This window comes from Athene noctua, chromosome 18 (genome assembly GCF_965140245.1).
Source record: "Athene noctua chromosome 18, bAthNoc1.hap1.1, whole genome shotgun sequence".
In the NCBI taxonomy this organism is placed as follows: domain Eukaryota; kingdom Metazoa; phylum Chordata; class Aves; order Strigiformes; family Strigidae; genus Athene; species Athene noctua.
The window spans coordinates 14318822-14331662 of NC_134054.1; the positions used below are offsets into that span (position 1 = coordinate 14318822).

The 12841-nt window shown below is 71.8% G+C and overlaps 2 protein-coding genes across 2 annotated transcripts; one reads left to right on the plus strand and one right to left on the minus strand.

The window, feature by feature from the left end:
* Nucleotides 1–302: 302 nt before the first annotated feature.
* On the minus strand, nucleotides 303–5507 carry C1QTNF1 (C1q and TNF related 1). The gene is made up of 5 exons (XM_074922205.1): nucleotides 5359–5507; nucleotides 2778–2917; nucleotides 2241–2391; nucleotides 1976–2121; nucleotides 303–1662 (listed from the first exon to the last, which is right to left on the minus strand). The coding sequence occupies exons 3-5, from the start codon at nucleotides 2375–2377 to the stop codon at nucleotides 1112–1114; spliced, it is 834 nt and encodes a 277-aa protein (XP_074778306.1). The 5' UTR covers nucleotides 2378–2391; nucleotides 2778–2917; nucleotides 5359–5507; the 3' UTR covers nucleotides 303–1111.
* Nucleotides 5508–6315: 808 nt separating this feature from the next.
* CANT1 (calcium activated nucleotidase 1) lies at nucleotides 6316–10099 on the plus strand. Its single transcript, XM_074921960.1, has 4 exons — nucleotides 6316–6402; nucleotides 8078–8717; nucleotides 8936–9139; nucleotides 9558–10099. Exons 2-4 carry the CDS (start codon nucleotides 8099–8101, stop codon nucleotides 9926–9928), a joined length of 1194 nt encoding a protein of 397 aa, XP_074778061.1. The 5' UTR covers nucleotides 6316–6402; nucleotides 8078–8098; the 3' UTR covers nucleotides 9929–10099.
* Nucleotides 10100–12841: the final 2742 nt, after the last annotated feature.

Here is a 12841-nt window from a genome sequence, read left to right on the forward strand (position 1 = left end):
CCCAGGGCTCTCAGGTGCCATCCCAGGGGTCCCAGATGCCACCCCAGGGCTCCCAGGTGCCATCCCAGGGCTCCCAGATGCCAACCCAGGGCACTCAGGTGCCACCCCGGGGCTCCCAGGTGCCACCCCAGGGCTCTCAGGTGCCATCCCAGGGGTCCCAGGTGCCATCCCAGGGCTCCCAGGTGCCATCCCAGGGCTCTCAGGTGCCCCCACGCCCTGGGAGCAGGACCCTGCCCTGAGCCGCTCGGAGCTTCTGCACACACAAAGCAGGAGGATGCGCTGGAAGCGTGAGTAGGCCTCGAAATCGTGGGGTGTTTAATGTGGTCACAAGCTGTACAGAGGGCGGGGGGCAGCTGCCCTGGGCCCCGCTCTGCTGTTGCATCTACAGAAACCCAAAGCCTGCCCAGCAGATAATCTGAGGGGGAAGCGGCTGAGGCCAAAGGCCCCGCGCCCGCGCCAGCCCCTCCTCGGCAGCGCCGGCACCGAGCAGAGGCTGCGGCGGGGAAACTGCGGCAGGGACCGGCAGAGGGGAACCGATTGAACCCGCTGCCCCGCGGGAGAAGGGTCAGCCCCGAGGGTACCCAGCACCGTGCTGCACCCTCTGTGCTCTGCGGGAGGGAAGAGGGGCCCTGAGTGGTTTTATTGCTTTTCCTGCTGGGTGCTGAGCACCCTCTGCCCCTTGTCAGGAGGAGCTGGCAGAGCGTGGCCCAGCGCCGGCGGGGCAGGGCAGGAGCAGAGCGTGTGTGCTCGCAGCGGCCCTCGGCTCGGTGCCAGCTCCCAGGCAGAGCCCCGAGCGCCTGTGCCCTGCGAACCCAGCTCCGACGCGGGCACAGGGCGGGGGGACACGAGCTCCCGGCCTGCCCCAAGCCAGCAGCCGCTTCCCGGCACACAAAAGGCAGCAGAGGCTGGAAACGGCTCCGACTCCTCCAGACGCAGCCGATGGGCCTCGAGGAGCTGGGGGTTGGGGCGTGCAGGGGCTTGCGCGGCTGCGGGGGGTCGCGGCACCTGGGTGGGCTGACAGCGTAACGGCAGGCGGCGGCCCGGGGCGGGAGGGCCGCAGGGGCTCCCCGGTCCCCCGCCGCGGGGCAGGAGGAGCGGGGCGGGGCAGGGCTCAGGGGTCCCCGCTGTACTTGATGAGGTGGCCGCTGAAGGTGATGTAAGTGTCATACTCGTCGCTGAAGATGGCGTTCTCCCGCTCGCCCTTGTAGAGCCGCACCCAGACCTCGTCCTGCTCCCGCAGCTCCAGCATGACGCTCTGGCTCTGCATGATGCTGCGGTCGCTCACCTGGGCGTAGAGGATCACCACCTCCGCCCCGTTGCGCATGATGTGCAGGTACGTCTCCTTCTGGTTCCAGGTGTGCACGTTGAGGCTGAAGTAGTAGATCCCGGGGACGTAGCAGTAAAACTTGCCCGTGAACATGTTGAAGTGGTCGTAGAGGTTGACAAACTCCGTGTCGAAGATGAGGGTCTGGTAGTAGTCGTTGCTGTGCAGGGGTTTCTTGCGGCCCACCGAGAAGGCGGCGTAGTGGCTCTTGCAGCGCTCCCCTGGGGCGCCCACGCTGCCCTTCTGTCCCTTGGGCCCCGCGTGGCCCCTGCTGCCGGCCACCCCCATCTTGCCGAACTTGCCCTGCATGCCTCGCTCGCCGCGGTCCCCCTTCTCGCCTGGGCAAAGCAGGGGGGGCAGTGGTGCTGTCAGAGGCGGGTGCCATCTTTAAACCCTGGAAGCCCCTTTGCCCCTCCCGGGGCTCCGACACTGCCTCCAAAGTTGTGCCCAGAGGCCACCAGAGCAGGAGCAGCTCCTGCCCCGAGTGTCTCCCGACACCCCCCTCTGCCTCTTCAGGCACCAGCCCCAGCCTCTCGCCCCCAGTTTGTGGCAGACTGGGAGCCCAGCTTTGCGCTGGCCCTGGGGTGATGCCGGCAGGTGCCCGGGCCGCAGGTTTGGCCGCGGGCAGCGCGGGGTCCCGCCAGCCCTCACCTTTGAGGATGGTCATGTTGATCTGAGGCAGGGGCTGGTACTGGGGGTAGGAGAAGCGCGGCTCGGGGGGCTCACAGCAGCGAACGCAGCGGGGCCGCGGGGGCAGCCCCTCCTGGGTGCCGCCGCCCTTCTGCTCCCGCGTGGGCCTGGGGAGGGCAGAAAGCAAAGCGCAACAGGGAGCTACAGGTGGGGGCCAGGGCCCTTCGCGGTGCCAGGGCTGCCTCGGCCCCCGCTGCAAAACGCCCTGGCCCCGGCGTCCCCTCACCTGGCAGCGTGGTGCTGGGCCGGTGACTCCTCGGGGTCCGTCTGCAAGCGCCGGTCGGGGCTGGGCTGGCTCCCCGCGGGGCCGGGGAGCAGCAGGCAGGAAAGCAGCAGGACACCGAGCGCCCGAAGCCCCTCCATGCTGTGGCGGTGCCCTGTGAGGTGCCAGGGACGGCTGAGGGGGCACAGCAGGACCGGGCAGAGCCAGGAGCCGCCGAGCTGTGCGGCCCAGCTGTGCCCAGGACAGGACCCGCTGCGCCACGCGGCCCCAGGCAGGTCACAGTGGCGTTTCCAGCCCCAAAAAGCTGCTCTTGCAGCCCTCTCCCAGCAGAGCTCGTGGCGTGGGCACACGCGTCCCCTGCAGCTGCAGGGACTGTCTGTACTTAAATACTTTTAGCCAGGCCATGCGCCTTGGGGACGCTCCAGTGAGCGCCGGGAGAGACCCACGTTTGGGGCAGGGCAGGGGGTCTGGGCTCGCCAACAACCTGGGGGCCGGGGCCACGCAGCCCCCAGAGCCCTGGCGCGCAGGGAAGGGAATTACCTGGGGAGCCAAGGGTGGAACAGAGCAGCAGCCTCCGGCTGCCGGGCCAAGCCCTGGGCCAAGCGCTGCGGCTCCTGCTCAGCTGGGCTTCAGCTGCCTCCCATGGCTGCCCAAGAGCCGCAACCGGGGGGGGTCAGCACCTGAAAAAATTACAGGCAGCTCTAGATACCATGGGGCAAATGTTGGGAGGCAGCCCTGCCTGTTGTGGGGGACCCCAGCCCTGCCTGGGGAGGGTGTCTGCATCCCCCCAGGGCGTGAAGGATGGAGCAGCACAGGCTGTACCCCCCCACTCGGTGAAAGGGGCTTCTCTGCCCCGAGAGCTGCCACCCCTCGGCCCCCACCCCTGCACCCGGGCCCTCGGCCCTCGGGTTTGAAAGGAGACAAGACCCACTTCTCTGGAGACGTGGATGTGGGCTCGTAGCCCCAACTGGGAGTTGGCCACCACAGGGAGAAACCTTCCTGGGTGCCCACACCCTGTGTGGGGCCAGAGCTAATATTTGCAGTAGCCGGTGGCGCCACGGCCCATCCCGGGCAGCCCCGCTGGCCCTCCCTCCCTTATCAGGGAGCCGTGGGGCCGGGCACACCGCTCCTCGCCCGCACCCCGGGGCACGACGGGCCGGGCAGGGGGCTGCAGGCTGGGGCTGCTGGTCCCACACGCTGCCGTGCTGGGGCTCTGCAGCGCCGGGCTGGGGGTGGCTGCTCGCCTTTGCCCCACGCAGCCTCCCCCTGTGCTGGCACAGGCTCTGCCGCCACCCTGGAGCACCTGCCCCAAGGGGCACAGCACGGCCCCGTGTCCGGGGGGGTGGGCCAGCCACGGGGAAGGATTCTAGGGCAGAATCCTCTTGTTTTGGTGAACAGCTGCTCTCTGAGCATGAGGATCCTCCATCAGTGACCGCCGGGATGGGCCAGCTGGTGTCGCCCCCAAAAGTGGGGGTGGTGGGGCCGGGGACTGGGCATGTGCTGGCAGCGGGTGCAGAGGGCATCCGGGGCCAGGGTGGATGCCAGGCCCGTGAGTCACCTTGGCTGGGGCCGGGAAGGGGTGGAAGGGTGGGGAAAGGCTCTAACGGGCTTTTCCACTGCACCCTCCGCAAAGGGCCTGTCCCCTCACCCGCTTCCAGGGTGCTCGTGTGTGTCCCCCCCGCCTCTCGCCCCGTTATCTCAGCCCGTGTCCCGCCGGGTGCAGGGAGAGGCAGGGCCGGGGCAGCGTGTGCGGGCAGCCCGGCGCCGCAGCCTCCCAGCCCGTGCCCATGCCCTGGCCTGGGCCCTGCCCACGCTCTGCTCCGCGGGCAGAAGCACAGAGGCGGCCAGCGAGGGGCTGGTGAGCGGGGACCGTCCCCGGGAGCCTCGGCCCCGGCTCTCCCTCCGCACCCTGCTCGGCTCCCGCCGGCGGGCACAGCACGTAGCCCACTGGGGTTTTGGGAAGCCGGTGGCTTTCCCTCAGCTCTGGGACCATCAGACCAGACATTCCCCCGAGACCCGAAGCAGGCTCGGCCCTGGGGAAAACGCAGCTTTGCGGGGAACTGCTCCACAAGGAGGAGAAATCCTTCCCCAGGAAATTCCCGCCGGGAAAGGCAGCGCGCTTCCCCGGCCGTGCGAGGGCTGGAAATGGAGGGGAGCGGGCTGGGCCCCGAGCCCGCGGCTCCCCCTGACCCGCAGGGGCCGGGCGGGAGGCGCCTGTGGCCGCTCGGGCACGTCCCGCCCTGCCGAGGGCCGCTGCCTTTTCCTGTCGGGGTTGGATGCTCTCCAGGAGCATTTTGGAGATTTAAATCCAGTGGCTGCTCAAGCCTTGGGACTGCAAGTCAAAACATCCTGCAGTACATTCCAGGCAGCAATAAAGACCGTGAGGAAACAAGAGCAAACGCCGGGGGCGGGATGAGGGGCTCAGAGCGGGGGAGTTGTGGGGAGGCGGCAGGACCCCCGCGCCCACCCCGCGCAGGGCGGTGGGTACAGCCCCCCCCGAGGCGCGGCAGCCGGAGCTGCGATGCCCCTGGGGTCCTGCTGCTGGGATGGCTCCCAGCTGCCGCAGCTGGGGGGGTCTCCGAGCCGTCTGCACCCCCGCAGAGGCGGTGGGCAGCAGGACGGGGGCTGCGGTGGTGAGGGAGCAGCGGGGTGGTCGCAGCCCCCGCAGCAGACGCGGTGCTGGGGACCCCAGCAGCCACCACGTCCCCCCCGCCGTGCCGGGGGTGGCCCAGCCCTGGGTTTGACGTGCTCGTGGGGTCTGGCTCTGTGGGGTCTGGCTCTGTGGGGTCTGGCTCTGTGGGCGCAGGGCTGGGGGGCAGCGGTGGATCCGCGCAGGGCCGAGCCCGCGCTGCAGGCTCCAGCAGTACCCCCCCCCCACGCAGCGCCTGCCTGCCGGGGGCTGCTGGGGGCCGGGCTGGGCCCTCGGGACCGTGAGGCTCAGCCCTGGGGCCGCCCCGCGGGCAGGGCCCTCCCTCACTGACCCGGCCGGGGTCCCCCCCGCTGGCCGCACCCCAGGGCACCCGGGGCAGAGCCGCCTCCCGGGTGAGGCCGCAGCGGCGGTCGCCAGTGGCACCCACAGACGGGCCCGCAGGGGCCCCCCCAAACCCGCCCCCCCACCTACCTCTGGGGCAGGGCTGCTGCCTCTAGAGCACCCCCCGGTGCCGCCCCGGAGTCCCGGGGCCCAGGGCAGCGCCTGCCCGCGGCGGATCGGCTGCCTCCCGCCCCGACGGCCTCTCCTCCCTCGGCCCGGGCGGAAACGCACTTTCTAGAAAGTGAAGCAGGCAGCGGAGGAGCGGGACGAGGCGCAGCCCTCCCCCTGCCAGATGGGAGCCCAGAGCGCGGCCGTTAACCGTCTGTGCTCCCAGTGCCGCCCAGCACTGTGCCCGCGGCTGTCACCGGCGCCGGCCCGAGGCCGGGGAACGGGGGTGGCACATGCTGGGGGCTTCGATGGGCTCCGCACGGGGCAAGGGGGGCGCTGGGACCCCGGCGGCGGCAGCTGCGCCCCGGAGCAGGACCCGGCCCTGCGCCCGGAGAGCCGCTGCCCGTTCCCCAGCCCTGGGGGCACCAGAGCCTGCGCGGCCCCGGCCGGGAACGGGCCTTCGGCGGGCAGCCGGACACAGACGGGGTCTGTCCCCGTGCCCCGCACCCCAAGTGACCTGGGGGGGGGGGGGTAATACGACACGGGGCGCGTCCGCGCCAGCGCTGCGGTGGCAGAAGGAGCCGCGGGGCTGGGGCCAGCCCGCACCGGGGGCCGCACCGGGGTCGTACCCGCCGGGGCTGCAGGGCTGAGCCCACCCGGGACAGCGACACCGCCCCGCAGGGCCGGCTCCGGGCCCCGCACGGCGGCTGCCCCCCGCCGGGCTCCAACCGCCCGGGCGCTGGGGCGGGGCGGGGTGCGGGGCCGGCTCCGGTCGGGCCCTTCCCGCCGGGCCCGGCCCGGTTCGGCCGCGGGGCGGACTACAGCTCCCATCAGCCCCCGCGGCGGGCGAGGCGGGGCGGTGGATGCGCGGGGGCTGACGGGAATCGTGGTTCCGGCCGCGGGGATTGGCCGCTGCCGGCCGCCGTAGCGGCGCGCGGGGGCTGCCGGGAGCTGTAGGCGGTCGCGGCGGCTGCGCGCGGCGGCGGCGGGGGAGGAGGCGGGCGGCTGCGCTCGGGCGGCGCCGCGGTGAGCGGGGACACCGGGACACCGGGCGGGGGGCGCCGTGGGGTCCTAAGGCCGGGCCGGGCCGGCGGCACGGGGGTCCCCGCCGGGCTGCGGCGGTAGCACCGCGAGCCTCGAGCACCGGGCTCGGGCGGGAGTATCGGGGTCCCCGAGGCCGTCCCCCCCCCCAGGCGGAGGGTCCCCGGGAGGGCGGTGGAGGCCCTCAGGGCCCCGCTCAGGTCGGGCCGTTCGCCGCCTTCCCGGCAGGTCGCTCGCGGAAGGGGCTCGGGGGTCCCCAGGGAGGTAAAAATCGGGAGGGCCCCGGGGCCGGGGTCCCTGTGTCCGGCACCGGGGAGACCCCGTACCCATGCCGGCGGGTCCCCGTGTCTCTCCGGGAGCACCCTGTGTCATTCCCTGGGGTGCCCGGGGGGTCCCTGCAGCCGCGGTGCTGGGAGTGGGGTCCCCGGGGCCCTGCGAGGGCGATGCTCTGGGGTCTCTGCCGGACAGGGGGTGCTCCCTCCCCGCGGGGTCTGTCCCCCGCAGCAGCGGGGCCCCGGGCGAGCGGCCGTCCCTCACGGGCTCTCCGGCATCCCAGGCGCCGCCACCGCCGGCAGCGCTCCCCCCTGCCCGGGGCTCGGCCCCCCACGCTCAATGCAGCCTCTGTTCGCCCCTCGGGCTGCTGAAAGGCACATTGAGGGCCCCGCGGCACGGCCGCCTGCGGGGAGCGTGGCCGGTGCCCAGCGCTGGGCCCGCAGCCCCACCGCGGCCAGTGACGGGCCCTTTGGGGACATCCCTGGGCTGGCGGCTGGGGACCCTCTGCCCGCCCCCGGCCTGGGGGTCCTTGCCCCAGTGCGGTGCGTGGCGGGAGGTGCTGGGGCAGCCTCCGGTCCTGGGGGGCTGCTTGCCCCCTGCCCAGCCCGCAGTGCCCGTCTGCAGGAGCTGCCACGTCCCTGGTGCTGCACAGAGGGAGGTGACGGCCAGAGGTGGCAGCGCCCCGGCCCCGCGGGTGGGCGCAGCCCGGGCTGGCCTGAAGGTGCCCACGGGCGAGTCCTGCCCGGAGGAGACGCTGTGACCCAGGGCAGGCCTGGCGGGGTGGGGAGGGGGGGCTGCTGCGGCTTTAAGGCTGGGCAGGTCGGGGTGTTTGTCCCTTGGACCCGGGCGCTCCGTTTCCTGCTCAGGCGTTGGCATCCTGCTCGGGCGGAGCTGCCACGTGTCTCCCGGTGTCCCCGTGGGGCTTGGGGACACGCTCACCACTCACCTGCAGGGCTGGTTCCTGGGGGCCGGGGCAGCTGGGCCGGGCCGGGCACTCCAGAGGCACCGAGGGTTGTCCCCATCTGCCGGAGAGGAACCCCCTTCCCCCTGGGGCTGTGCAGGGACACGGGGACGCTGCCCAGCAGGACGCCCCAAGACGGGGCGCGGGGGCTCGCCCTAGGCCGCGGTGCCTCAGCTCCCCGCCTCGGCTGCTGCGGCCCCCGGGGCAGGCAGAGGTGCAGAGCAGGTCGTGCGGGGGCTGCCGGCTGGTCTGGGCGTGCAGAGGGGGGTGAGGAGGAGCTGAGGGTGGCTCCAGCAGCACAGCAGCCCCCTCGGTGCGAGGCGCAGAGGGGACGGGGCCCCTCGCCTCTCCCTCCTGGCCGCCCCCGAGCTCGGCGCAGCGCTGGGCTCCAGCTCTCTGACCCGTTTCCCCCCCTTTTTCCACCAGGTTCTCCTCGCCCCCAGGCTGATGCCCGGCCCGCCCTGCCATGAGTCTATGAGCCCCCTGCGGATCAGCGTGGGTGGCCTGCCCGTCCTGGCGTCCATGACCAAGGGTGCTGACCCCCGCTTCCGACTGCGCTGGAGGGCCATCGTGCTGTCGTCGGCCTGCGTGGGGTTTGTGCTGCTGCTCTTCTGCCTGCACCGCTCCTCCCCGGCACGGCCCGTCCCACCCAACCCTCGCAACTGGCAGCTCGGCCTGCGGGCAGGGGACCGCTACAATGACACCTACCCCCTGTCCCCACCCCAGAGAAACCCCGAGGGTGTGCGCTACCGCATCGGAGTCATCGCGGACCTGGACACGCGGTCCCAGGGCTCTGAGGAGCACACCTGGTTCAGTTACCTGAAGAAGGGCTACCTGGTGCTGTCGGACAGCGGGGACAGCGTGATGGTGGAGTGGGACAAAGACGAGAGCGTGCTGCAGTCCCACCTGGCCGAGAAGGGCCGGGGCATGGAGCTCTCCGAGCTGGTCGTCTTCAACGGGAAGCTCTATGCCGTGGATGACCGGACGGGGGTGGTTTACCAGGTTGAGGGCAACAAGGTGGTGCCCTGGGTGATCCTGGCAGACGGGGATGGCACGGTGGGGAAAGGTGAGCTCCCCTGGGAGCCACTGGGGCCCTTGGCTCTTTGTGGCTCACTGGGGAGGGGGGTGCACCTTTTCTGTGACCCTGTAAACCCAGCCGGGACGGGCGAAATTCCTGCCCGGGGACCGGCTGCCTGCGTGGGGGAGGCTGTGCCCAGCAGCGGGGGCCGGGCCGGTGCCTGTGCGCTGGCCGAGCCCCGGCTCACGGCATTTTCTCCGCTGCAGGCTTCAAGGCGGAGTGGCTGGCGGTGAAGGACGAGCACCTCTACGTGGGGGGGCTGGGCAAGGAGTGGACCACGACGACGGGGGAGGTGGTGAACGAGAACCCCGAGTGGGTGAAGGTCGTCGGCTACAAGGGCGACGTGGGCCACGAGAACTGGGTGGCCAACTACAACGCGCTGAGGGCTGCGGCCGGGATCCGGCCCCCAGGTACCGAGCGAGGCTCCCACCTGCCACCCCTTGCCCCGCACCCCCCGCGGGGGTTTTCCCTCCCCGTAGATACTGGGACTGGGGTGAGATTTAAAGATGCTGGAGGGCAGAGACCTCCCCCTGTCCCGGCGGGGAGGCCGGAGCCGTGCCTGGCTGGTTCTCCCCACTCTGTGCCACGAGCCTCTGGAGGGTGGCTCGGCCGGCGCTGTGCCTGCAGCCAGGCCCCCGGCAGGGCTGGCAGTGCCGGGAGGGACTGGGGGGGGCCGCTGCGCGGGCAGCGGGACAGGAGGCGTCAGGAGCGCTGGCAGCGGTCGCCTCGAGGGGCTGCGGGGTGTTTGGGAGGGCGCAGGGTCCCCCCGCGGGCGGGCGGGTGGGTCCCTGCTTGCCCGGTGCCGTCAGAGGCCGCTCCCCGCCGCAGGGTACCTGATCCACGAGTCGGCCTCCTGGAGCGACACGCTGCAGCGCTGGTTCTTCCTGCCGCGCCGCGCCAGCCACGAGCGCTACAGCGAGAAGGCGGACGAGCGGCGAGGCACCAACCTGCTGCTGAGCTCCACCCAGGACTTCGGGGACGTGACGGTGGGACGCGTGGGCGAGGTGGTCCCCACCCATGGCTTCTCCTCCTTCAAGTTCATCCCGAACACGGACGACCAGATCATCGTGGCGCTGAAATCGGAAGAGGACAACGGCAAGATCGCCAGCTACATCATGGCCTTCACGCTGGACGGGCGCTTCCTCCTGCCCGAGACCAGGATCGGGAGCGTGAAATACGAGGGCATTGAGTTTATTTAAGCGACTTTTGCGCTGGACCAGAGGGGTGAGGGAGGCCGAGGGGCGCTGGGGCCGGCCCTGCCGGTGGCTCCTAGCCAGGCACACGCCCCGGGCTCGGCCGGGGACACCGGGCAGCGCTCCCAGCTCTGTAGTTGGCCTTGACCTCTCCTGTAAAGCGTTGGCTCTGCTGCAGCAGGCGTGGTGCGAGTGTTTCGGCAGTGGCACCTGGTGGCAAGGGATTGCCACCACAGGGTGCTGCGAGCCCCAGCAGGCCCCCACGCTGCAGCCGTTAGTGCCAGCCTCTAATTGCGACAGGCACCCTCTGCGGCGGGTCGGTGGCTCTGGTGACGTCCGGGCCCTGGGTCTGCAGCCGAGGGGGGCCTGAGCCCCAGCTCTGCTGCATTTTGCGTGCCCCGCCATGCTCCCTGGGTGGAGGGGGGTGTCCCCGGGGCACCGGGCCCATCCCGGTACGTAGGGGAGTTGGTGTGAGCTGTCCCTGGAGCCCAGCCTGTCCTGGGGTCACTGCAGGAGAACCCCTGCCCCGTGTCCCCGGCAGGTACCGGTGCCGTGGGGACAAGTGTCCCTGGGGGAGGAGCATCCTCGAGGGTGCGATTGGCCGGATCCTGCCCCGTCCCTGCCCCTCACAGCGTCAGGGTGACGTGGGGGGACGGGGCCACGGCCAGGGCTGACAAGGGTTGTCAGAGATGCCACAGCCGTGGGGCATTTCATCAGGTTTTTTCCCCCAGAAGCTGGTTTTCCTTCCCTTTTCCTGTAAGCTGGGTGAGGTGACAGCCGGGGTGACGCACGGCCCCGAGCGCTGTTTTCTGGGAAGTCTCACGTGGGGGGGGACTGAGCAGCGTCCCTCTGCCCCTGTCGCCGGGGGGGACGCAGCAGTTCCCACGTTGCCGGTAGCACCGGGGAAGGGGCTTTTAGCGGCCTCAAGCCCCAGCAGCCGAGGCCGGGGCTGCTCCTGGTGCTGCTGTACCGGCACGCTGGGGCTGGGGTGGGCAAGTGTGGCCCCAAAGCCACGGATGGGGCCAGTGGTCGTGGCTGGGTACAACGTGGGCGCGTCCCTGCGCCTGGCCCCCGCCGTTCCCAACCTGCACCCCAAGGTTTGCTGGCCCCGTGTCCACAGCTCAGGTCCCTGAGGTGTCTCCAGACCTGGAGCCGTTGGCTCCGGGAAGGGCCGGGACCCGGAGGGAGGTGGCCGGGAGCTGGCAGGCGGCGTGGCCGTGGCTGCTGCCCGGGCGGCCGTGCCCAGCGCAGCGAGGGAGAGCCAGAAGCAGCAGCTCAGCTCCCCGGGGCTGGCAGCGACCCCGACGCCTTCGCAGCAGCCCCGGGCTTTGCTGGCCGGGGAGCCCTCCCGAGCTCGCCGGCAGTGTTGTGAAATCGCCCCTCAGGAGGAACTTGCACAGGGCTCGGGAGCCAGAAGTGCGAAACGCAGGCCACCACAGGCCACCACAGGCCCCCGGGGCCTCCTTCCCTCCCCAGTAACGCCGGGGCTGCAGCTCCGCGGTGCCCCCCCCCGTTTGGCAGGGGAGAGCTGGCGGGGTACGGGGTCACTGCGGTGCCAGGACCCCCCACAACCCGGACAGCTTCTCCCAGAGCTGGGCTGCGGTCTAGGGCCCCCCAAGAACAAATCCAGGGCGATGTTGGGGTGACCTCGGGTGCCTGTGGGTACGCTGCTGGTGGAGCTGCTGTTGAGGGGTCCCGGTGCCGGGACAGGGGGGCAGAGGCACAGTTTGGTAGCAGCTGCCCTGTAGCTCTGGGCACGAGCCCCCAGCTGACACCAACCCCTGCTGGGGCTGTCGGGGTGTCTCCCAGCGGTTTGGGGGGGCCTTGGGCTGCCCCCCCTGCCTGCTGCGGGGACTGGCCACGCTCAGGGGAGGAAGGGGGCCTGCAGATGCGGTGGCTGGGCTGCGCTTGGGTGGGAGGACCCACGGCGCAGGGAGCTGGCGGGGATGGCCCCCCCCCGAGAGCCCCGCCAGGCTGGGCCCCCCCTGCTGCTGTTTACAGTGTCCGGCATCGGCGAGCGGAGCAGCAGCTCGAGGACACGTGTTTTCGTTTAGCCCAGACAATGACTCAGGCCGGCGCTGGGCTGCGAGCAGCCGCGCTCAGCCCCTCAGCTCGGGCCCGGCCGCGGCGCTGCGGGCAGAGCCGGCCCCGGGCCCTGCACGTGGCCTCTGGGACCGCGCAGCACCCGGCCCGGGGCACCCACGGCGCGTCCCCAGCCCACGCCGGGTGCCAGCTGGCCACGGGCCACGTCGGCCACTCGGCCTTCGCCTGCGCTTCACTTGGCACAGCCTCTCCTGGCCTCGCTCACCCGCCTGGCCCCGGGCCGGCGGCTCCGCAGCACCTGTCTTGGCTCGGTGGCTGGCCCGGTGGCCGGCCCTGCCCTGTGACCCCTCCTCGTCCCCTGGGCTCAGCCAGGGAGCTCTGCGCCCTGCAGGAAGGGGGGGCTCCCCTACCACATCCCCCTGTGCCCCCAGACCATCCCACGGCTGCGCTGCCCTCCCCGTGCCGGCAGGATATCGGGGGCCAGGGCGGCTGCAGGGGCAGCGGCGTGACGAGGGGACGGGCAGCGGTGTGACGAGGGGACGGGCAGCCCCTGCCTTGCTGCGAACGGGACCAGGCTGCAGTGGCCCTGAGCCCGCGGCCCCTCGGGCCCTGTGGTGACGCATCTGCAGGCCGCGTGCCGCGCCGCAGGGCCGGGGGCTGGAGCCCCCTTTCCAGGTTCCCTTTCCAGGTTCCCTCCAGCATCCCAGCGCCGCGGGGGCAGAGTCACCTCCCGCGGGTTCCTGCGGCCCCGAGCGGGGCTGGACCGGGCTCTGCTGCCATTTCTGCTCTCGCTTCTCATCCTCAAGGGCAGCAGCTCTGGCACCTCCCTCAAAGGCGAGTGGCCCTGGCAGGGCGGCTCTGTGGCGAGCGGCTGGC

Coding starts and splice junctions, on each gene's coding strand:
- C1QTNF1 (XM_074922205.1), bottom strand. CDS start 2,377: ATGGAGGGGCTTCGGGCGCTCGGTGTCCTGCTGCTTTCCTGCCTGCTG. Junction 2,122..2,240: donor GCCCAGCACCACGCTGCCAG/GTGAGGGGACGC, acceptor TGCCCTCCCCAG/GCCCACGCGGGAGCAGAAGG. Junction 1,663..1,975: donor CAACATGACCATCCTCAAAG/GTGAGGGCTGGC, acceptor TGCTTTGCCCAG/GCGAGAAGGGGGACCGCGGC.
- CANT1 (XM_074921960.1), top strand. CDS start 8,099: ATGCCCGGCCCGCCCTGCCATGAGTCTATGAGCCCCCTGCGGATCAGC. Junction 8,718..8,935: donor GGATGGCACGGTGGGGAAAG/GTGAGCTCCCCT, acceptor TCTCCGCTGCAG/GCTTCAAGGCGGAGTGGCTG. Junction 9,140..9,557: donor GGCCGGGATCCGGCCCCCAG/GTACCGAGCGAG, acceptor TCCCCGCCGCAG/GGTACCTGATCCACGAGTCG.